The 25,123-nt window shown below is 32.6% G+C and overlaps 1 protein-coding gene across 2 annotated transcripts in view; it reads right to left on the minus strand.

Moving 5' to 3' along the window:
- The window catches only part of Vha100-2 (V-type ATPase subunit a family protein Vha100-2), a 117,431-nt gene that overhangs the window by 21,127 nt on the left and 71,181 nt on the right, over positions 1–25,123 (minus strand). For both annotated transcript variants that reach the window (XM_076780782.1, XM_076780784.1), the window contains exons 2-8: positions 23,630–23,770; positions 21,516–21,695; positions 15,975–16,103; positions 15,779–15,861; positions 11,004–11,130; positions 4,877–5,053; positions 2,719–2,931 (exon numbers count right to left, since the gene is read on the minus strand). In XM_076780782.1, coding sequence (XP_076636897.1) covers positions 2,719–2,931; positions 4,877–5,053; positions 11,004–11,130; positions 15,779–15,861; positions 15,975–16,103; positions 21,516–21,695; positions 23,630–23,746 — 1,026 coding nt within the window. In that variant the 5' untranslated portion in view covers positions 23,747–23,770. The remainder of the gene's footprint in view (positions 1–2,718; positions 2,932–4,876; positions 5,054–11,003; positions 11,131–15,778; positions 15,862–15,974; positions 16,104–21,515; positions 21,696–23,629; positions 23,771–25,123) is intronic.

Here is a 25,123-nt window from a genome sequence, read left to right on the forward strand (position 1 = left end):
TTTCCAGAGTGATTTGAAATTTTTCAATTTCGCCGACAAAAGGCACCTATTCCCTATCGATTTTTCTTGGAAATCGGTTTTTGATTTTTAGTAATTTTGTTCAACGCCGTATAGAAAAGTTGTCTAATACTTATTTATAGGTACCCATGAGCTCTACTTCAGAAAAAAGTTTCATCGAAATATATTCACTATTGTGGATGTTATGGTCGTTTGAAAATTGCGTTTTTTAATCCCTTTCATAGTCAACTCACATATGGACCGTTTATTTTGAAAGTGGTGTAAGTCCTTTTTTTAAAAAAAATGAGATATGATGTGATTTATGCTTAATTTAGTGTAAACTTTTTGTTTATAACTAGTTAGTATTTAATATCTTAAGAAATGCTAATGCTTTGTTCAATTTAAAATTTGCCAGTAAAAGAAATTACGTAACCGTTGATTATGAAAGTAGTGTAAGTCCAATTTCCATATTTATGTTATTGCATATAGTGATACGTGTACTGGGCAAAATTGAAATTTACAAATGGCGTTGATGTGGTTGAGGGTTGTCCAGTCTTTGGAAAATAACATTGAGGTAATTGATCATCAATTTTTACTCTCCGGACATTCGTATCTTCCAAACGATGCAGATTTTGGTATCATAGAAATGGCATTACGAAAAAAGAATTTCCTGGACACACCACAGGATTATTATGGCGTTATAAACCAATGTAGGCGACATAATAAATTTATTTTACACGAAATGAAACGAGAGAATTTCGTTTCAACAAAAAATCTACAAAACGCAATTAAAAAACAGATAAGAAGAAACACTAATGGGGGAAAAGTAAATTGGTTGCAAATATGTTGGATGAGATTCTGCAAAACTGCACCGTATACTATTTCATATAAAACATCAATGGAGGACACAGAATTGAAGACTCTAAATTTATCAGCTACATGTCGGGGAAGACCGCTAAAATTTGAAAAAATCGCCCTGGCGCCTTTGTATCACGATACCAAGCCTATTACATACGAAAAATATAAGGTATTACCTTATATACCTCCTGTGCATCATGAATATTTCAAAACACTGCCACACGAAGAGCATAAATAATTAATAATACTAATATCTTGTGTTAAGTTTAACAATATATAAATATAATTAACGTTCAAAATAAACAATGCTAATCCTACTTTATTTCTTGTTATTATTTATAAACAAAATTGGATTAATATGAGATATATTTCAAGTGATATTTGTTATTTCAAAATTGAAATTAAATGATATTTACAATTGGCTAATTACGAAAGTGGTGTAAGTCCATTTGCAGCCTGGAAATTGTACATTATTTTAGTTAAATTCGCCTAAAAGAAATTTATATAATTAAATTACATACTGATAAATTAGTACAAACATTCCCAGACTTCACATAATTAACCTATATTTTTTAATTGTCAGATCTGCTAACAATCAATTTTCTCAAAAAAAAAGTAAATGGACTTGCACCACTTTCAAAATAAACGGTCCATATATTGACGCACACTCTACAGCTACCTTTCCATAAATACTAATTCCATGGATAGTTTCTCAACTGACCGCCATCCATAAGAAGAGGGCGCTAAAATCACCTCCGAATTTTTAGGTCAATTTGACAGTCAGATTGGGCCACGAAAGTTCATAACGTGAAAGGTCTACTCGTACACCTGGTCTGTGATACAGATTCCAAAAGTTCCCGGTAACCTAGTCTTAATCCATAAATAGTACAATATTATATACATATAAGTTTATCAATATATACATAAGTGTAGAAATACTCTTTTAACCCACTGTAAGTGAAAGTGAGAGTAACAGTTTATTATTAACAATTGTTACTCAGCACATTATATCTCAGCTCATAAGAAACTATTAATGAAAACAGTTTTCGTCAATCTATCCCTTGCCTATGTAAAGATATCACCAAAAAACAAGGTGTACAAATACTGTTTTAACCCACTGTAAATGAAAGTGAGAGTAACAGTTTATTATTAACAATTGTTACTCAGCACATTATATCTCAGCTCATAAGAGACTATTAATGAAAACAGTTTTCGTCAATGTATCCCTTGCCTATGTAAAAATATCACCAAAAAACAAGATGCACAAATACTGTTTTAACCCACTGTAAGTGAAAGTGAGAATAACAGTGTTTACGCTAATTTTTCAAGCTATTTTTCAAGCTTTATGGCAAAATCTTTTATAATATGCTATTACACAATCCATTAGTAGTTCAAGGCTTCGTTTAACCCTCTATGGGCCCGTGTAACTTTCAGGTCACATGTCAATATATCGACATTTTACTAAATAATTTTAGTTTTCTCACAAGATGACGTGTACGTATTAATTATTTAATGCTTCTGAGATAACTAATAACTAGACTGCGGATATTTATGCATTTATGAGAAATTTAAATTTTGAAGAAACTACAGAATGCACTTAATATGCCAAAATATAAGAAATGTTTCAAGTTAGATGCAAATTATTGTATTTAGGGGTTGAGACAACCCTCTATAAAGTTCCCATTTCATTAATTCTATTAATAAATATACGAATTTGCATAAAGATCCGCAGTCTACTAATAACAATATTGATTTTGACAGTACCAAATATCAAAGTAAGTGGCTCGTAAGTTTATATTCAAGAATCAACCGTGTTATAGGAGGATTATACAGAAATTATTACTTATTGATTTAAAAACAAACCGATCCTTCGGTGAGACAGTCCCTAACAATTCCAAGGTCCGCCACAGGCACCCAGCATTCCCCGATTAGGCACTTTTTCGAAACGTCCATATTGAACAGGTTCATCGTGTGGTAAATTGCTTTCATCTTTCTGACCATAATACTCCAGTTGGGCAGTTCCTTAGCCACATTATGTAGCACTCGTTGACGATGATCTTGCGTTTGGTTCAAAACCTGCAGAGTTTGGGAAACGAAACGTGAAAATTTACTTAATTTTGACTCATTACAGGATTAATGGATTTCATTAAAACATGGTAAACATAAAAACGGTTCTCCTTTACAGGTATCACAAAATGTGACAACTCGCTTAGACTTTTTCCCGGCCATTACTCTACCATCTTTTGTTACATTTTTATCATAACATAATTTACAATATTTTCGTACTTCAGAGACTTTTCCCGATTTTCTTTGGAGTTTGTGTTGTTGTTTTTTAGATCTTCTTGCAATTCTGTTCGATGGAATGTCTTCTTTTTCACAACTTGTAAGGTATAGTGCTAATTTTTTCCGGAATTCAGTAATGTTAATTATCTGCTTCGTAATATCTTTGTATAGATTGTAACTATTTACAACCGTAGTATTTAATAACAATTCGAAGGCTAGTTTTCTATACCATTTTATGGTCCTGCGTAACGGATTGTTGTAGGCATTCATTTGGTCGGATAAGTCGACAGCTGCCTTTTGTCTGTTGTAGTCTACTATAATTTGTGGCTTGAACTTATTTCCTAATCAGCATTCAATATTCACCATTTCTGACGAGTGCTTTGTCGATAGAACTAGGATGTCCTTCTTATCTCTCCATTTCAAAATGGTTATACCTTAGTTATTTTCTTTTGTTACGATTTCTCCTCGTTTTAATTTTGTTGATATCACTTGGTGCGAATTTCCTCGTCGATTTGAACGCAATGTTCCTACTAAATGGGTGTTTTTATTGACTAATTTTTCCGCTAATTCTAAGCTCGTGTACCAATTGTCAGTGTAGAGCGTGTGCCCCTTATCGAATAAATCTTTGCAGAGAGACATTACAATGTTAGTGGACGTATTGTTCTCTTTTTCTAAAGTTTTCCCTGTGTATATCCCGATCCACAGCACAACTTAAATATTTTAATTCCATATTTGTGGCGCTTTTGTTTTAAATATTGCCTAAATATAATGCGGCCACGAAAGGGAATCAAGGATTCGTCAATACATTTGTCCTCGGTTGGATTATAATATTTTTGATAATTGGTTTCCAAAGTGTCTATAATTGGTTGTATTTTAAATAAACGATTGGAACCATTATTGTTTTTGTTGTCTACGAAATGTAGCATTCTTAGTAACAGTTCAAATCTGTTCCTTGACATGACTGTTTTCGGGAACGTTTGCAAATAAGCAGGATCATTGGACCAATATTGGTGTATAGCTGGTAATTTTACTAATCCCATCCATAAAATCAGTCCAAAAAATCTCTTTATTTCAGATTTACTTGTCTCTGTCCACTTTGCCAAGCGCTGCGTGTATCCACCTTCTACTTTCTGTGACGCATATAAGTTAGTTTGTTCGGCAATTTCCTCGATCAATTCATCCGGCACAAATAATTGATAGCTGGTTTCTACGGCTATATCTGATCCTAAATGCAAATTCTCACTTACAAACCCAGAAGGATGTGTAAATGGCACAATCTTTGGCTGATTACCCCTCGGGTCATGCCATTCTTCAACAATCTCCTCCTCTTCGTCAGATGATAAAAATATATCCACTCTAGACCGTTTTTTAGCAAAAATAATTTCACTGCTGCTATCGCTTTCACACTCTTGGACTGACATTTTGACGCTCAGGGCTAAAGAAAATTTTTGTCTGTACAGGGTCAAGAACTGCAATGAACTAGTTTGTCGTAAAAGGAACACCGGCCACGAATCCATTTCGGTAAAATCTTATCTTAAAAACAAAACAGACTTGGCGCGTAATGTGTTGAATGAATGCCTATAGGGATCACGTTCTAAACGTAAACTATCTTCTACTGCGATAAGAAACATTGGCCCTACAATACCTTCCTTAAAAATCAGCGTGGCGCTCAACGTGTTAAAATAGAATATTTCAGAGTAGTGGTTCTCAATCTGGAATCAGAGTAAAATTTACTCACCAAATTTAAATCCTCCAATCTTGTACGAACGCCTTTCACCATTTCTTCGCGTTCTGTATGACTATGTGGACACGGGTACAGCGATGCATGAAAACCACTGCAAACTTTCTTGATACGACTTTTCAGTTGTTCCCCTTGGAAAAACGCGACGAAGGCAGTTTTGTAAATCTTGTTACCCTAAAAAGATTTTCAAAAATTAAACTGCCCCCTGCAGTAGTAGGTGTATCAAAATACATGTATAGTCAACAGTGTTTATGTTTTTTAATGTTTGCGTGTTGAGTTTGTGTTTATTTCCTTTTCTTAAAGAAAAGAAAGGGTAACCCTTAACTTTGATGACCTTAACCTTGAGATTTGTTGTCAAGGTCACCCTCCTGAGTAACATCCAAGAGGTTTTAGTCGACGTTCGTTTTTTATTAACAAGTTATTAGCATATAAAAATCATATTGTGATGTTGCTTCCTATGCTCGCCACCAGAGGGGTCGCGCTCTCACAAGCGCTCGACCGACTCGGTTGCTATATACAGGGTGTCCCGTAAATAGTGTAAGAGCCGGAAATGTGGGGTAGCTGAGACGATTCTGAACAACAATTTCCTTTGCAAAAATGTCGGATGGAGCTTCGTTTTTGAATTATTAACGAAAAACACTGACGAATCACGGCGCTTGCCTGCCGCGCGCTCAGGGCCGTCCGAACTAAGAGAGCCACCGTGTCGGGTAGGTAGCAAGATGTGCATCGGAGATACGTCGAGGAACGAATACAAATAATTAAAAATACTACCACCGCAACTGTTACCTCTGCGGATTGGATAAATCAGCCAGCTAAATCAAATTTATTAATTATTTGTATTCGCTGTTTCCAAGGAAGAAGGAATAAAATGTGGGAAGATGCTCTCGGAATTTTTAGGAAATTAATTCTTCGCACCTGAGTAACGCTTCTCGCCAGAGTGTGTTAAAATTAAAATAAGAATTATTTTCAGAAAATTAAAATAAATACGGTAAGAACCATTTGTAATCGTTTGTTACTAAAAACTGTACTGGAAAAGCAGACTGGATTTGTGCATACCGAAACATTCCTCGAATGCAAAGACTTTAATAGAGAAATAATTGAAATTCGACTTACCCACTTACTAGCAAGTTGCTCTGCTGCGCTGACAATAAGGCCCGGTTAGTGCACTCCTGTCGATCACGGAAAGGTCGAAGACCCCAATAAAAATCAGCTGATGGGACGGCCCGGTCACTGCACCCGCTTCTTACCCCGAAAATGTAAAAGTGAAAAGTGCTAGTGACCGTGCTGTGAAGTGTTTTCGGGGTAAGAAGCGAGTGCAGTGACCGGGCCGTCCCATCAGCTGATTTTTATTGGGGTCTTCGACCTTTCCATGATTGACAGGGGTGCACTAACCGGCCCTATTGCAACTTGCAAGTAAATAGGTAAGGCGAATTTCAATTAATTCTCTATTAACCCCTTGCATGCGAAGAATGTTTCGGTACGCACAAATCCAGCCTGCTTTTCCAGTACAGTTTTTAATAACAAACGATTACAAATGGTTCTTACCGTATTTATTTTAATTTTCTGAAAATAATTCTTATTTTAATTTTAACACACACTGGCGAGAAGCGTCATTCAGGTGCGAAGAATTAATTTCCTAAAAATTCCGAGAGCATTTTCCCACATTTTATTCCTTCTTCCTTGGAAACAGCGAATACAAATAATTAATAAATTTGATTTAGCTGGCTGATTTATCCAATCCGCAGAAGTAACAGTTGCGGTGGTAGTATTTTTAATTATTTGTATTCGTTCCTCGACGTATCTCCGATGCACATCTTGCTACCTACCCGACACGGTGGCTCTCTTAGTTCGGACGGCCCTGAGCGCGCGGCAGGCAAGCGCCGTGATTCGTCAGTGTTTTTCGTTAATAATTCAAAAACGAAGCTCCATCCGACATTTTTGCAAAGGAAATTGTTGTTCAGAATCGTCTCAGCTACCCCACATTTCCGGCTCTTACACTATTTACGGGACACCCTGTATAGGGTATTAGGCCACCTTTGAGAAAAATTTTAATGGGGGATTCTAGAGGCCAAAATAAGACGAAAATTTAAAGAAAAGAACTGAATTTTTTTTATCGAAAATGCGCAAGATTTAGGGGGTTAGTGTAACGACCAAAAATTATTGTAATTGACGCCTGCAAACTTTCTTGATGCGACTTTTGAGCTGTTCCCCTTGGAAAAACGCGACGAAGGCAGTTTTGTAAATCTTGTTACCCTAAAAAGATTCTCAAAAATTAAACTGCCCTCTACAGTAGTAGGTGTATCAAAATACATGTATAGTCAACAGTGTTTATGTTTTTTAATGTTTGCGGGTTAAGTTTGTGTTTATTTTCTTTTCTTAAAGAAAAGAAAAGGTAAACCTTAACTTTGATGACCTTAACCTTGAGATATGTTGTCAAGGTCACCCTCCTGAGTAACATCCAAGAGGTTTTAGTCGACGTTCGTTTTTTATTAATAAGTTATTAACATATAAAAATCATATTGTGATGTTGCTTCCTATGCTCGCCACCAGAGGGGTCGCGCTCTCACAAGCGCTCGACCGACTCTGTTGCTATATATAGGGTGTTAGGCCACCTTTGAGAAAAATTTTAATGGGGGATTCTAGAGGCCAAAATAAGACGAAAATTTAAAGAAAAGAACTGAATTTTTTTATCGAAAATGCGCAAGATTTAGGGGGTTAGTGTAACGACCAAAAATTATTGTAATTGACGCCTGCAAACTTTCTTGATGCGACTTTTGAGCTGTTCCCCTTGGAAAAACGCGACGAAGGCAGTTTTGTAAATCTTGTTACCCTAAAAAGATTTTCAAAAATTAAACTGCCCTCTACAGTAGTAGGTGTATCAAAATACATGTATAGTCAACAGTGTTTATGTTTTTTAATGTTTGTGTGTTGAGTTTGTGTTTATTTTCTTTTCTTAAAGAAAAGAAAGGGTAAAACTTAGCTTTGATGATCTTAACCTTGAGATTTGATGTCAAGATCACCCTCTTGAGTAACATCCAAGAGGTTTTAGTCGACGTTCGTTTTTTATTAACAAGTTATTTAACATATAAAAATCATATTGTGATGTTGCTTCTTATGTTTGCCACCAGAGGGATCGGGCTCTCACAAGCGCTCGACCGACTCGGTTGATATATATAGGGTGTTCGACCACCCTTGGGAAAAATTTTAATGGGGGATTCTAGAGGCCAAAATAAGACGAAAATTTAAAATTCTGCACGAACTGAATTTTTTTTCTCGAAAATGCACAAGATTTAGGGGGTTAGTGTAACGACCAAAAATGATTGTAATTGACGCCTGCAAATGAAAATAATTTTTCCAAAACGATTTGAAATTTTTTTTCTTCCGTCGAAAAATTTCACACATACTGGAATTTTTTTCTAGAAATTGGATAGGATTTCGGGGATATGTCTATTCACCAAAAATAATTGTAATTCACCCCCATAATCAAATATAATTTTTCCAAAACGAATTGAAATTTTCTTTTTTGTCAGGCACCTAATTAGATTTTCGATAAGGAATTTTTTTTCTCGAAAAGACGTAGGATTTCGGGGGTATGTGTAATGACCAAAAATTATTGTAATTGACCCCCGCAAACGATAATAATTTTTCCAAAACGATTTGAAATTTTTTTTCACCCGTCGAAAAATTTCACACCTTCTGGAATTTTTTTCTAGAAATTGGATAGGATTTCGGGGATATGTCTATTCACCAAAAATAATTGTAATTCACCCCCATAACCAAATATAATTTTTCCAGAATGATTGAAATTTTTTTTTTTTATCAGGCACCTAAGTAGATTTTCGGTAAGGAATTTTTTTCTCGAAAATGCGCAAGATTTAGGGGGTTAATGTAATGACCAAAAATTATTGTAATTGACCCCTGCAAATGAAAATAATTTTTCCAAAACTATTTGAAATTTTTTTTTTTTGTCCAAAAATTTCACACCACAAATTTTTCCCCAGAAAGTGGGTAGGATTTCGAAGTTATGTCTATTGACCAAAAATGATTGCAATTGATCCCTGCAATCGAAAATAATTTTTCCAGAGTGATTTGAAACTTTCCAATTTCGTCGAAAAAGTTAGGCACCTACTCCTTTATCGATTTTTCTTAAAAATTCGTTTTTGATTTTTAGTAACTTTGTTTGACGCTCTACAGAAAAGTTGTCTAATACTTTTCTGTAGGTACCCATGAGCTCTACTTTAGAAAAAAGTTTCATTGAAATATATTCACTATTGTAGGAGTTATCGCCGTTTGAAAATTGGACCATTTATATGTGGTTTTTCTCATTTTACGAGGTCAAGGAACAACTTTTTCAATATTGTTAGAATTTCTACATATTCTTCATCAAAATACGCGTTGTTTGCCATTTGAAACATTAAAATCCTCCAATCCGTTCAGAAGTTATGATTTTTTAAAGATTCGCACTAAAATTTTGGAATGACATTTCTGACTAGAAATTATATTTTCGGTAAGGAATTTTTTTCCCGAAAATGCGCAAGATTTCGGGGGTAAGTGTAACCACCAAAAATGATTGTAATTGACCCCCGCAATCGAAAATAATTTTTCCAAAACGATTTGTAATTTTTTTCCCCCCGTCGAAAAATTTCACATCTTCTGGAATTTTTTTCTAGAAATTGGATAGGATTTCGGGGGTATGTCTATTCACCAAAAATAATTGTAATTCACCTACACAACCAAACATAATTTTTCCAGAATGATTTGAAATTATTTAGTTTCGTCGAAAATTCTGTCCACCTACTCGAATTTTTTTCTCGAAAATGCGTACGATTTCGAGGGCATGTCTATTCACCAAAAATGCTTACAATTGAGCCCTGCAACGGAAAATAATTTTTCCAGAATGATTTGAAATTTTTTTATTTCGCTGAAAAATTTGTCCACCATCCTGAATTTTTTTCTCGAAAGTACGTAGGATTTTGGGGGTATGTGTGTTCACCAAAACTGGTTGTGTTTGACCCCAGAACCTAGAAATAATTTTTTTGGAAAGATTCAAATTTTTTTTTTCACCGAGAAATTTACCCCCTGTCGATTTTTCTTGAATAGTCGTTATTCATTTTTAATAATTTTGTTTGACGCCCTACGGAAAAGTTGTTTAATACTTTTTTGTAGGTACCTATGGGCTCTACTTCAGAAAAAAGTTTCATTGAAATGTATTCACTATTATAGGAGTTATGGCTGTTACAAAATTGGACCATTTTCATGGGGTTTTTCTCATTTTGTGGGGTCAAGAAACAACTTTTTCAATATTGTTAGAATTTCTATATATTCTTCTTCAAAATACGCGTTGTTTGCCGTTTGAAACATTAAAATCCTCCAATCCGTTCAGAAGTTATGGCGTTTTAAAGATACGCTAGAAATTTTCGAGTGACATTTCTGGTTAGAAATCATATTTTCGGTAAGGAATTTTTTTCTCGAAAATGTCACATTCACTGTCTATTACTCTGATCTTTCGCCTTCTTACACCTCTTACTTCGTCACTACCGCTTTTATTGTCTGTATCGTCAAGCTCTCTGTGTAGAGACGTAATTTCCTCGTTGAGCATCGTGAAATCGAACTCATCTTCACTTGAATTTATTTCAGTATTACGTTCCATGCTTTTAGGGATCAAAAACTTTAACTTTAGTAGTCTCTCTGCTACGACTGTCAGGTTCCTAGTTGCGGACTGATTTCAGATAAGAAAGTCCTATCTCCATTTAAAGGGGTGTCATTTTACACTTCGTTAGATTATTAGAAGTTAGAACATTAGAGTTGCGGCATCAAACCACATGGCGAGTGAGAGTCACCTCTCGAGTGCAAAGGGTTAATAAAAAAACGAGAAATAGCTATAACTTCTTCGGGGATGCTCACGAGTGTGACCTTCATAAACTGTGTGAACGTCAAGGTCACATTGAGTATACGTATACGCAAATTCTAGTGTAATACTAATAATACAATTTTATTAATAACTTTCTAATAAAAAATGAACGACGGCTGAAACCGTGAGGGTCATCCAGGGGGTGACCTTGACAACATATAAGGTCATCGCTGCCTCCCTTAAACGTAAGGTTTACCAAAGAAAGATACTAACAGTAGCTGGATCCTCCAATGGCTTCTCCAATTCAGCCTGACGTAAAAATACGTTTCCACGGCATATTCGCCACAGCATTCGTTCGAAAGCAGGCACTCGTTCTCGATTAATTACCCCAGCAACGAATCTGAAAGAACAATTACAAGGAACAATATTAGAATTGGTACTTTGCGCAAAGAAGAATTTTCCATAATAAACAGGAGCACAATTTTTTTAATAAATTTATTTGACGTCCTACGGAAATTTTTTTAAGTACTTTTTTGTAGGCATCCATGAGCTCCACTTCCATACTAAATTTCATTGAGATACGTTCACTATTGTAGAAGTTATAGACGTTTGAAGATTGGGCCATTTTTATGGGGTTTTTGTCACTTCACGGTGTTAAGGCACACCTTTTCGAATATTCTTGGAATTTCTACATATTCTTCACTAAAATACGCATTGTTTGCCTTTTGAAACATTAAAATCCTCCAACCCGTTCAGAAGTTATGACATTTTAAACATTTGCATGATATTTCGAGGAAGCATTTCTGGCCTGAAATTATATTTTCGGTAAAGAATTTTTTTTCTCGAAGGCGTGTAGGATTTCGAGGATATATCTAATGACCAAAAATGATTGTAATTGACCCCCGCATCCAAATATAATTTTTCCACAAAGATTTGAAATTTTTTAATTTTGTCGAAAAATTTGCCCACCTACTCGAATTTTTTTCTCAAAATTGCGTAGGAATTCGCAGGTATGCCTATTCACCAAAAATGATTGTAACTGACCCCCGCAACCGACAATAATTTTTCCAAAACGATTTGAAACTTTTCAATTTCGTCGAAAAATTTAGGCACCTACTCCCTACAGATTTTTCTTAAATATTGGTTTTTGATTTTTAGTAATTTTGTTTGACGCTCTACAGAAAAGTTGTCTAATACTTTTTTGTAGGTGCCCATGAGCTCTACTTTACAAAAAAGTTTCACTGAATTATATTCACTATTGTAGAAGTTATGGCTATTTGAAAATTGGACCATTTTTATGGGGTTTCTCTCATTTTGCGTGGTCAATGGTCAACTTTTCGAATATTTTTGCGATTTCTATATATTCCCTAGCAAAATATGCGTCGTTTGCTTTTTTAAACATTAAAATCCGTCAATCCATTCAAGAGTTATGACGTTTTAAAGATTCGCATGAAATTTCGGGGAACCATTTCTGGCTTTACATAATATTTACGCTAAGGAATTTTTTTCTCGAAAGTGCTTAGGATTTCGGGGGTATGTGTAATGACCAAAAATGATTGTAACTGACCCCTGCAACCGACAATAATTTTTCCAGAACGATTTGAAACTTTTCAATTTCGTCGAAAAATTTAGGCACCTACTCCCTACAGATTTTTCTTAAATATTCGTTTTTGATTTCTAGTAATTTTGTTTGACGCTCTACAGAAAAGTTGTCTAATACTATTTTGTAGGTGCCCATGAGCTCTACTTTAGAAAAAAGGTTCATTGAATTATATTCACTATTGTAGAAGTTATGGCTGTTTGAAAATTGGACCATTTTTATGGGGTTTCTCTCATTTTGCGTGGTCAATGGTCAACTTTTCGAATATTTTTGCGATTTCTACATATTCTCTAGCAAAATACGCGTCGTTTGCTTTTTTAAACATTAAAATCCGTCAATTCATTCAAGAGTTATGACGTTTTAAAGATTCGCATGAAATTTCGGGGTACCATTTCTGGCTTTACATAATATTTTCGGTAAGGAATTTTTTTCTCGAAAGTGCTTAGGATTTCGGGGGCATGTGTAATGACCAAAAATGATTGTAATTGACCTCCGCAACTGACAATAATTTTTTCAGAACGATTTGAAACTTTTCAATTTCGTCGAAAAATTTAGGCACCTACTCCCTACAGATTTTTCTTAAATATTCGTTTTTGATTTCTAGTAATTTTGTTTGACGCTCTACAGAAAAGTTGTCAAATACTTTTTTGTAGGTGCCCATGAGCTCTACTTTGGAAAAAAGTTTCATTGAATTATATTCACTATTGTAGGAGTTATGGCTGTTTGAAAATTGGACCATTTTTATGGGGTTTCTCTCATTTTGCGTGGTCAATGGTCAACTTTTCGAATATTTTTGCGATTTCTACATATTCTCTAGCAAAATACGCGTCGTTTGCTTTTTTAAACATTAAAATCCGTCAATTCATTCAAGAGTTATGACGTTTTAAAGATTCGCATGAAATTTCGGGGTACCATTTCTGGCTTTACATAATATTTTCGCTAAGGAATTTTTTTCTCGAAAGTGCTTAGGATTTCGGGGGTATGTGTAATGACCAAAAATAATTGTAATTGACCTCCGCAACTGACAATAATTTTTCCAAAACGATTTGAAACTTTTCAATTTCGTCGAAAAATTTAGGCACCTACTCCCTACAGATTTTTCTTAAATATTCGTTTTTGATTTCTAGTAATTTTGTTTGACGCTCTACAGACAAGTTGTCTAATACTTTTTTGTAGGTGCCCATGAGCTCTACTTTACAAAAAAGTTTCATTGAATTATATTCACTATTGTAGAAGTTATGGCTGTTTGAAAATTGGACCATTTTTATGGGGTTTCTCTCATTTTGCGTGGTCAATGGTCAACTTTTCGAATATTTTTGCGATTTCTACATATTCTCTAGCAAAATACGCGTCGTTTGCTTTTTTAAACATTAAAATCCGTCAATCCATTCAAGAGTTATGACGTTTTAAAGATTCGCATGAAATTTCGGGGTACCATTTCTGGCTTTACATAATATTTTCGGTAAGGAATTTTTTTTCTCGAAAGTGCGTAGGAATTCGGGGGTATGTCCATTCACCAAAAATGATAATAATTGCCCCCCGTAACCGACAATAATTTTTCCAGAACGATTTGAAACTTTTCAATTTCGTCGAAAAATTTAGGCACCTACTCCCTACAGATTTTTCTTAAATATTCGTTTTTGATTTTTAGTAATTTTGTTTGACGCTCTACAGAAAAGTTGTCTAATACTTTTTTATAGGTGCCCATGAGCTCTACTTTAGAAAAAAGTTTCATTGAATTATATTCACTATTGTAGGAGTTATGGCTGTTTGAAAATTGGACCATTTTTATGGGGTTTCTCTCATTTTGCGTGGTCAATGGTCAACTATTCGAATATTTTTGCGATTTCTACATATTCTCTAGCAAAATACGCGTCGTTTGCTTTTTTAAACATTGAAATCCGTCAATCCATTCAAGAGTTATGACGTTTAAAAGATTCGCATGAAATTTCGGGGTACCATTTCTGGCTTTACATAATATTTTCGGCAAGGAATTTTTTTCTCGAAAGTGCTTAGAATTTCGGGGGTATGTGTAATGACTAAAAATGATTGTAATTGACCTCCGCAACTGACAATAATCTTTCCAGAACTATTTGAAACTTTTCAATTTCGTCGAAAAATTTAGGCACCTACTCCCTACAGATTTTTCTTAAATATTCGTTTTTGACTTTTAGTAATTTTGTTTGACGCTCTACAGAAAAGTTGTCTAATACTTTTTTGTAGGTGCCTATGAGCTCTACTTTACAAAAAAGTTTCATTGAATTATATTCACTATTGTAGGAGTTATGGCTGTTTGAAAATTGGACCATTTTTATGGGGTTTCTCTCATTTTGCGTGGTCAATGGTCAACTATTCGAATATTTTTGCGATTTCTACATATTCTCTAGCAAAATACGCGTCGTTTGCTTTTTTAAACATTAAAATCCGTCAATTCATTCAAGAGTTATGACGTTTTAAAGATTCGCATGAAAAATTCGGGGTACCATTTCTGGCTTTACATAATATTTTCGGTAAGGAATTTTTTTCTCGAAAGTGCTTAGGATTTCGGGGGTATGTGTAATGACCAAAAATGACTGTAATTGACCCCCGCAATTGACAATAATTTTTTTAGGACGATTTGAAACTTTTCAATTTCGTCGAAAAATTTAGGCACCTACAGATTTTTCTTAAATATTCGTTTTTGATTTTTAGTAATTTTGTTTGACGCTCTACAGAAAAGTTGTCTAATACTTTTTTGTAGGTGCCCATGAGGTCTACTTTAGAAAAAAGTTTCACTGAATTATATTCACTATTGTAGGAGATATGGCTGTTTAAAAATTGGACCATTTTTATGGGGTTTCTCTCATTTTGCGTGGTCAATGGTCAACTATTCGAATATTTTTGCGATTTCTACATATTCTCTAGCAAAATACGCGTCGTTTGCTTTTTTAAACATTGAAATCCGTCAATCCATTCAAGAGTTATGACGTTTAAAAGATTCGCATGAAATTTCGGGGTACCATTTCTGGCTTTACATAATATTTTCGGTAAGGAATTTTTTTCTCGAAAGTGCTTAGGATTTCGGGGGTATGTGTAATGACTAAAAATGATTGTAATTGACCTCCGCAACTGACAATAATTTTTTCAGAACGATTTGAAACTTTTCAATTTCGTCGAAAAATTTAGGCACCTACTCCCTACAGATTTTTCTTAAATATTCGTTTTTGATTTTTAGTAATTTTGTTTGACGCTCTACAGAAAAGTTGTCTAATACTTTTTTGTAGGTGCCCATGAGCTCTACTTTACAAAAAAGTTTCATTGAATTATATTCACTATTGTAGGAGTTATGGCTGTTTGAAAATTGGACCTTTTTTTTTACCAAGCACAGGGTAATGGACAATTATACTACGAGGAGAAGTAGATGCAACGAACGGATAATATTATTGTAACAAATGGTGTGGTGACGTACTCGAGACGTCCTCGACCAGCCGCGCTCGGATTCGGTGCTTCCTCGTTAATTAGCGTCCTGGTAATCGAGTCATTGGCCTCTTCCTGTTGATATAGAAGAAGATGATACGAATCTTGATTCTCCGACAGAACGATAACATCGATTACATGAAGGAGGACGATGCTATGAGCAAAAGCTGCTGAACTACTTTAGGTACCTCCATGAAAAACACTTGCGTTTTCTCGAGCACGTGCCGTAATTCCGTCAACTCCAGATAGTTGCTCTTCAGGTTCACCGCATTTTGGCTCAGCTCTAGTATGTCGTTACTCGTCTTCTCGAGGTTAGCCTACGTGAACAGACCATTATCATTAGCCATAAATGTGAATTACAATTTGGAAAGAGAGAGAGGGGGAAAGAGAGTTTTGGTGTGTTTGTATTTGTTGGTTTTTCTCTTCTAAAAGAGAAAGTTTTCTTTATGTGACAAAAACCATCGACGCGTACGTTTCAAAATACAAGTCAAGAGGGTGCAGCTGTGTCCCTTCCTTGGCTTGTTTAGACAAAGTATAGGACCGATTGGGTCTGAGGGTACGGGACGAATTTTTCGTCACTGACCTATTCATTCTGTACGTTCCTTTGAAAGCGTGAAGACGTGCCTTCCACGTGTTTAGTAAAAGCTAAGTAAAAGTTATATAAAGTGAATTGTTTTTTTATTCCACCACCTATTTCCAATAGTAGTTTTGTTTGTTTGTTTGTTTGTGTTTGTTTGTTTGTGTGTGTGTGTGTGTGTGTGTGTGTGTGTGTGTGTGTGTGTGTGTGTGTGGGTGGGTGGGTGGGTGGGTGGGTGGGTGGGTGTGTGTGACCAACGATTCTGATCACCGTAAGGGGTGCAATTGAATGAGTGGGTCAAATGTGACCCCGAGCCAAATTGAACGTGCAACGGGTCATTCGATAGCTCATCGAAAGAGAACCCTATCTGCCAATTTTTAGCTTGAAATCTCGACCGTAGGGGTAGTAATGGGGTGATAACGAAAATCATGTTTTTTGTACGATTTCTCTGGTCCCATTGAGTAAAAAAATGTGAAAAAATTCAGAGGGATTTTGGGTACCCGGACACACATTTTGGGAGATTTTCAGATTTTTTGATTGGAGAACCAGATAGTAAAAAATAAAAAACCGCAAAAAATGCCAAAAAATATCGACTACACATTGAAAGAGTTGCGGAATTACTTTTATATTTTTACAGTACACAGGTATTGTTATTAGTATTATTCTCAATTTTTTTCAGATTTTTCATTTTGGTGCGCTGCCGTGAAAAAAATAGAAACTGATTTTTTCCTCTTTTCCTGCGTATTAAAGTAACTTACACGTTGAATTTTTATGTATTCTTCAATATATGAGTGTTTTATACACTGTTTAATGATTCTACACTGAGCAGAATTATATGAGAATTGAAAAAATAAAATGAAGCCAAAAGTTGAGGGAAATATATCCTGAAGAATGGAGGATATTTCTAATGGCGCCTTTGGCGCTGTAGTCAAGTGTCAGACTGTGGAACCACTGAAAGCTTTTTTTGACTGTAGGTTCGAATCTCCCTTTTGGAGTTATCTACTTTTTTTTCATTTATTATTTTTTTTTCAACTGCTAATTATACAGGGTGTTCAGCCACCCCTGAGAAAAATTTTAATGGGGGATTCTGGAGGCCAAAATAAGACGAAAATCAAGAATACCAATTTGACGATGGAGGCTTCGTTAAAAAGTTATTAACGTTTAAAGTTCCAAACATTCTGAATTTTTTTCTCGAAAATGCGCAGGATTTTGGGGGTATGTCTATTCACTAAAAATGATTCTAATTGACCCTTACAGCTAACAATATTTTTTTCAGAACGATTCGAAATTTTCTTTTCGCAGAAAAATATCAGCACCTACTCCATGTCGATTTTTCTTAAAAATTCGTTTTTGATTTTTAGTAATTTTGTTTGACGCTCTACAGAAAAGTTGTTTAATACTTTTCTGTAGGTACCCATGAGCTCTACTTTAGAAAAAAGTTTCATTGAATTATAATCACTATTGTAGGAGTTATGGCTGTTTGAAAATTGGACCATTTTTATGAGGTTTTTCTATCTTTAAGGGGTTAAGGGACAACTTTTTCAATATTGTTAAAATTCCTACATATTGTTCGTCAAAATACGCGTTGTTTGCCGTTTGAAACATTAGAATCCGCCAATCCGTTCAGAAGTTATGGCGTTTTAAAGATACGCAAGAAATTGTCGAGTGACATTTCTGATCAGACATTATATTTTCAGTAACGAATTTTTTTCTCGAAAATGCGTAGGATTTCGGGGGTATGTTTATTAACCAAAAATGATTGTAATTAACCCCCTCAATCTAAAATAATTTTTCCAGAACGATTTGAAATTTTTTTTTTCGCAGAAAAATATCAGCACCTACTCCATGTCGATTTTTCTTAAAAATTCGTTTTTGATTTTTAGTAATTTTGTTTGACGCTCTCCAGAAAAGTTGTTTAATACTTTTCTGTAGGTACCCACGAGCTCTACTTTAGAAAAAAGTTTCATTGAATTATATTCACTATTGTAGGAGTTATGGCTGTTTGAAAATTGGACCATTTTTATGGGGTTTCTCTCATTTTGCGTGGTCAATGGTCAGCTTTTCGAATATTTTTGCAATTTCTACATATTCTCTAGCAAAATACGCGTCGTTTGCTTTTTTAAACATTAAAATCCGTCAATCCGTTCAGAAGTTATGATTTTTTAAAGATTCGCACTAAAATTTTGGAATGACATTTTTGACTAGAAATTATATTTTCGGTAAGGAATTTTTTTCCTGAAAATGCGCAAGATTTCGGGGGTATGTGTAACCACCAAAAATGATTGTAATTGAGCCTCGCAACCAAAAATAATTTTTCTGGAACGATTTAAAATTTCTTAATTTTGTCGAATAATTTAGGCACCCTTCATCGATTTTTCTTAAGAATTCGTTATTCATTTTTAATAAATTTGTTTGACGTCCTACGGAAATTTTTTTAAGTACTTTTTCGTAGACATCCATGAGCTCAACTTCCATAATAAATTTCATTGAGACACGTTCACTATTGTAGAAGTTATGGACGTTTGAAAATTGGGCCATTTTTATGGAGTTTTTCTAATTTTACGGTGTCAAGGAACAACTTTTCCAACACTGACATAATTTTTATATATTCTCGACAAAAATACGCGTTGTTTGCTTTTTGAAACATTGAAATCGCCCAATCCGTTCAGGAGTTATAACGTTTTGAAGATTCGCATGAAATTTCGGGGTACCATTTCTGGTTTTACATAATATTATCGATGATGAATTTTTTTCTCGAAAGTGCGTAGGAATTCTGGGGTATGTGGAATGACCAGAAATGATTGTAATTGCCCCCTGTAACCGAAAATAATTTTACCAAAACTATTTGAAATTTTTTGTTTCGTCGAAAAATTTCACACATTCTCGAATTTTTTTCCAGAATGTGGATAGGATTTCGAGGTTATGTCTATTCAGCAAAAATTATTGTAATTGACCCCTGCAACCGACAATAATTTTTCCAAAACGATTTTAAACTTTTCAATTTCGTCGAAAAATTTAGGCGCCTACTCCCTATCGATTTTTCTTAAAAATTCGTTTTTGATTTTTAATAATTTTGTTTGACGCTCTACAGAAAAGTTGTTTAATACTTTTCTGTAGGTACCAATGAGCTCTATTTTAGAAAAAAGTTTCATTGAATTATATTCACTATCGTAGGAGTTAAGGCCGTTTGAAGATTGAACCATTTTTATGGAGTTTTTCTAATTTTACGGTGTCAAGGAACAACTTTTCCAACATTGATAGAATTTCTACATATTCTGGACTAAAATACGCGTTGTTTGCTTTTTGAAACATTAAAATCCCCCAATCTATTCAGGAGTTATAACGATTTAAAGATTCGCATGAAATTTCGGGGTACCATTTCTGGATTTACATAATATTTTCGATAAGGAATTTTTTTCTCGAAAGTGCGTAGGAATTCAGGGGTATGTGTAATGACCAAAAATGATTGTAATTGACCCCCACAACTGAAAATATTTTTTCCAAAACTATTTGAAATTTTTTTTTTTCGTCAAAAAATTTCACATCTTCTCGAATTTTTTTCTCGAAAGTGCGAACGATTTTGGAGGTACATGTATCCACCAAAAATGATTGTAATTGTGCCTCGCAACCAAAAATAATTTTTCAGGAACAATTTAAAATTTTTTAATTTTGTCGAATAATTTAGGCACCTACTCGAATTTTTTTCTCGAAATTGCGCAAGATTTCGAGGGTGTGTCTATTCACCAAAAATGATTGTAATCGACCCCCGCAACGGACAATAATTTTTCCAGAACGATTTGAAATTCTTGTTTTCACCGAAAAATTAAGCACCTGTCGATTTTTCTTAAAAATTCGTTTTTGATTTTTAGTAATTTTGTTTGACGCTCTACAGAAAAGTTGTCTAATACTTTTCTGTAGGTACCCATGAGCTCTACTTTGGAAGAAAGTTTCATTGAATTATATTCACTATTGTAGGAGTTATGGCTGTTTGAAAATTGGACCATTTTTATGGGGTTTTTCTCATTTTGCGTGGTCAAGGTTCAATTTTTCGGATATTTTTGCGATTTCTACATATTCTTGACTAAAATACGCGTTGTTTGCTTTTTTAAACATTAAAATCGCCCAATCCGTTCAGGAGTTATAACGTTTTAAATATTCGCATGAAATTACGGGGTACCATTTCTGGTTTTACATAATATTATCGATGATGAATTTTTTTCTCGAAAGTGCGTAGGATTTTTGGGGTATGTGTAATGACCAAGTATGATTGTAATTGACCCTCGCATCCAAATATAATTTTTCCAAAACGATTTTAAACTTTTCAATTTCGTCGAAAAATTTTGGCGACTATCGATTTTTCTTAAAAATTCGTTTTTGATTTTTAATAATTTTGTTTGACGCTCTACAGAAAAGTTGTCCAATACTTTTCTGTAGGTACCCATGAGCTCTACTTTGGAAAAAAGTTTCATTCAAATACATTCACTATTGTAGGATTTATGGCTGTTTGAAAATTGGACCATATTTTTGGGGATTTTCTCACTTAATTGGTCAAGGAACAACTTTTTCAATATTATTAGAATTTCTACATATTCTTCACTAAAATTCGCGTTATTTGCATTTTGGAACATTAAAATCGTCCAATCCGTTCAGATGTTATGGTGTTTTAAAGATTAGCATGAAATTGGGGGAAGCATTGTTGGCCTGAAATTATATTTTCGGTAAGGAATTTTTTTCTCGAAAATGGTTAGGATTTCGAGGGTATGTCTATTGACCAAGAATGATTGTAATTGACCCCCACATCCAAATATAATTTTTCCAAAAAGATTTGAAATTTTTTAATTTTATCGAAAAATTTGTCCACCTACTCGAATTTTTTTCTCGAAAATGCGCAAGATTTCGAGGGTATGTCTATTCACCAAAAATGATCGTAATTACCCCCCGCAGCCAAAAATATTTTTTCCAGAACGATTTGAAATTTTCGAATTTAATTGTTAATAACTTTTTAACGAAGCCTCCATCAACAAATTAGTATTCTTGATTGTCGACTTATTTTAGCCTCTAGAATCCCCCATTAAAATTTTCCCCAGGGGTTAATAACAACGATAGTAATTTTAAGTAAAAGGTTTTTAATAAATATAATAATAAAATTTACCTCGAGGTCAATAATTGCACGCGGATTGGGCGCCCGTGGCAATTCCGTGAGATTGTCAGCGATGGACACCTCGTCCTTTCTCACTTCCGCCTCGATGTATCGGAGCTTCCGTTCCATCTCGTCGCATCGACGAACTTCGTTTACGAACTTTCGTTGGAAGTAATTCACATCGCTGTTCAGCTATTAAGAGATCATAAGAGAATTACTAATTAATTTAAATCGATTGAATCGAAATTTTAAATTTAAACTGATTTAAATTGATTAAATTGATTTTTAAAATGATAATATAATTATTTAAATTGATTTGAATCAATTTTTGATTCAAATTTTAAATTTAAATTGATTAAATTGATTATTAAATTAATAATACAGTTATTTAAATTGATTTTAATCAATTTTTGATTTAAATTTTTAATTTAAATTGATTAAATTGATTTTTAAATTGATAATAATAATGATAAATTGATAATATAATTATTTAAATTGATTTAGATCAATTTTTGATTCAAATTTTAAATTTAAATTGATTAAATTGATTATTAAATTAATAATATAGTTATTTAAATTGATTTTAATCAATTTTTGATTTAAATTTTTAATTTAAATTGATTAAATTGATTATTAAATTGATAATATAGTTATTTAAATTGATTTAAATCAATTTTTGGTTCAAAATTTAAATTTAAATTGATTTAAATCAATTTTTGATTCAAATTTTAAATTTAAATTGGTTAAATTGATTTTTAAATTGATAATAATAATGATAAATTGATAATATAATTATTAAAATTGATTTACATCAATTTCTGATTCAAATTTTAAATTTAAATTGATTAAATTGATTTTTAAATTGATAATAATAATGATAAATTGATAATATAATTATTTAAATTGATTTAGATCAATTTTTGATTTAAATTTTAAATTTAAATTGAATAAATTGATTATTAAATTGATAATATAGTTATTTAAATTGATTTAAATCAATTTTTGGTTCAAATTTTAAATTTAAATTGATTAAATTGATTTTTAAATTGATAATAATAATGATAAATTGATAATATAATTATTCAAATTGATTTAAATCAATTTTTGATTCAAATTTTAAATTTAAATTGGTTGAATTGATTTTTAAATTCATAATAATAACGATAAATTGATAATATAATTATTTAAATTGATTTAGATCAATTTTTGATTTAAATTTTAAATTTAAATTGAATAAATTGATTATTAAATTGATAATATAGTTATTTAAATTGATTTAAATCAATTTTTGGTTCAAATTTTAAATTTAAATTGATTTAAATCAATTTTTGATTTAAATTTTAAATTTAAATTGATTAAATCGATTTTTAAATTGATAATAATAATGAAAAATTGATAATATAATTATTTAAATTGATTTAAATCAATTTTTGACTTCAATTTTAAATTTAAATTGATTAAATCGATTTTTAAATTAATAATAATAATGAGAAATTGATAATATAATTATTTAAATTGCTTTAAATCAATTTTTGATTTAAATTTTGAATTTAAATTGGTTAAATTGATTTTTAAATTGATAATAATAATGATAAATTGGTAATATAATTATTCAAATTGATTTAAATTTAAAATTTAAATTGATTAAATTGATTTTTAAATTGATAATAATAATGCTAAATTCATAATATAATTATTTAAATTGATTTAAATGAATTTTTGATTTCAATCTCAAATTTAAATTGATTAAATTGATTTTTAAATTGATAATAATAATGATAAATTGATAATATAATTATTCAAATTGATTTAAATCAATTTTTCATTTAAATTTTAAATTTAAATTGATTAAATTGATAATATAATTATTCTAATTGATTTAAATCAATTTTTGACGTAAATTTTAAATTTAAGTTGATTTAAATCGAAATTTTTATCAATTAGAGCTCGAAAACGTTTCAAACAAACGACTCAATCTTCATTCGAGCGTGTATTAAACGTCTAAATCATTGTTGTTTATAATTTTATTTAACTCAAGATTAAAAATAAATTAGTTGAAGCGTATTGAAATTGTTGATATTTGAGAAATCTGTTAAAGGGAGCAATAAAATAATTATTAAACTTACGTCACGAAATTGTACTGTCCCGGTTTCGCCGAGTTCAGAAACAGAAAGGTAGGCTGACTCTGGTTGAATAAACATCTGGCAGAGGGCCATCTGCTCGCTCCTGAACATGGCCCCCATTTTGAAGGCAATTTAAATGTTATCCTGCAAAGAAGAAAGACATTTCAAAATTTGAAAAATTAAACAAACCACTCTGACAAGTATTTGGACACTTTGAAATCTTAATATTTTTAGTACGACGAAAAATAGAATAATATATTTAAAAAAAAGTTCTAAATACTAATGTCGCGTATGGCCCCATTTTGAAGGCAATTTAAATGTTATCCCGCGGAGAAGAAAGACATTTTAAAATTTGAAAAATTAAACAAACCACTCTGACAGGTATTTGGACACTTTGAAATCTTAATATTTTTAATACGACGAAAAATAGAATAATATATTTAAAAAAAGTTCTAAATACTAATGTCGCGTATGGCCCCCATTTTGAAGGCAATTTAAATGTTATCCTGCGGAGAAGAAAGACATTTTAAAATTTGAAAAATTAAACAAACCACTCTGACAAGTATTTGGACACTTTGAAATCTTAATATTTTTAATACGACGAAAAATAGAATAATATATTTAAAAAAAGTTCTAAATACTAATGTCGCGTATGGCCCCCATTTTGAAGGCAATTTAAATGTTATCCTGCGGAGAAGAAAGACATTTTAAAATTTGAAAAATTAAACAAACCACTCTGACAAGTATTTGGACACTTTGAAATCTTAACATTTTTAATACGACGAAAAATAGAATAATATATTTAAAAAAAGTTCTAAATACTAGTGTCGCGTATGGCCCCCATTTTGAAGGCAATTTAAATGTTATCCAGCGGAGAAGAAAGACATTTTAAAATTTGAAAAATTAAACAAACCACTCTGACAAGTATTTGGACACTTTGAAATCTTAATATTTTTAATACGACGAAAAATAGAATAATATATTTAAAAAAAGTTCTAAATACTAATGTCGTGTATGGCCCCCATTTTGAAGGCAATTTAATAGTTATCCAGCGGAGAAGAAAGACATTTTAAAATTTGAAAAATTAAACAAACCACTCTGACAGGTATTTGGACACTTTGAAATCTTAATATTTTTAATACGACGAAAAATAGAATAATATATTTAAAAAAAGTTCTAAATACTAGTGTCGTGTATGGCCCCCATTTTGAAGGCAATTTAAATGTTATCCAGCGGAGAAGGAAGACATTTTAAAACTTGAAAAATTAAACAAACCACTCTGACAAGTATTTGGACACTTTGAAATCTTAACATTTTTAATACGACGAAAAATAGAATAATATATTTAAAAAAAGTTCTAAATACTAGTGTCGCGTATGGCCCCCATTTTGAAGGCAATTTAAATGTTATCCTGCGGAGAAGAAAGACATTTTAAAATTTGAAAAATTAAACAAACCACTCTGACAAGTATTTGGACACTTTGAAATCTTAATATTT

Source organism: Colletes latitarsis, chromosome 13 (genome assembly GCF_051014445.1).
Source record: "Colletes latitarsis isolate SP2378_abdomen chromosome 13, iyColLati1, whole genome shotgun sequence".
Lineage (NCBI taxonomy): Eukaryota > Metazoa > Arthropoda > Insecta > Hymenoptera > Colletidae > Colletes > Colletes latitarsis.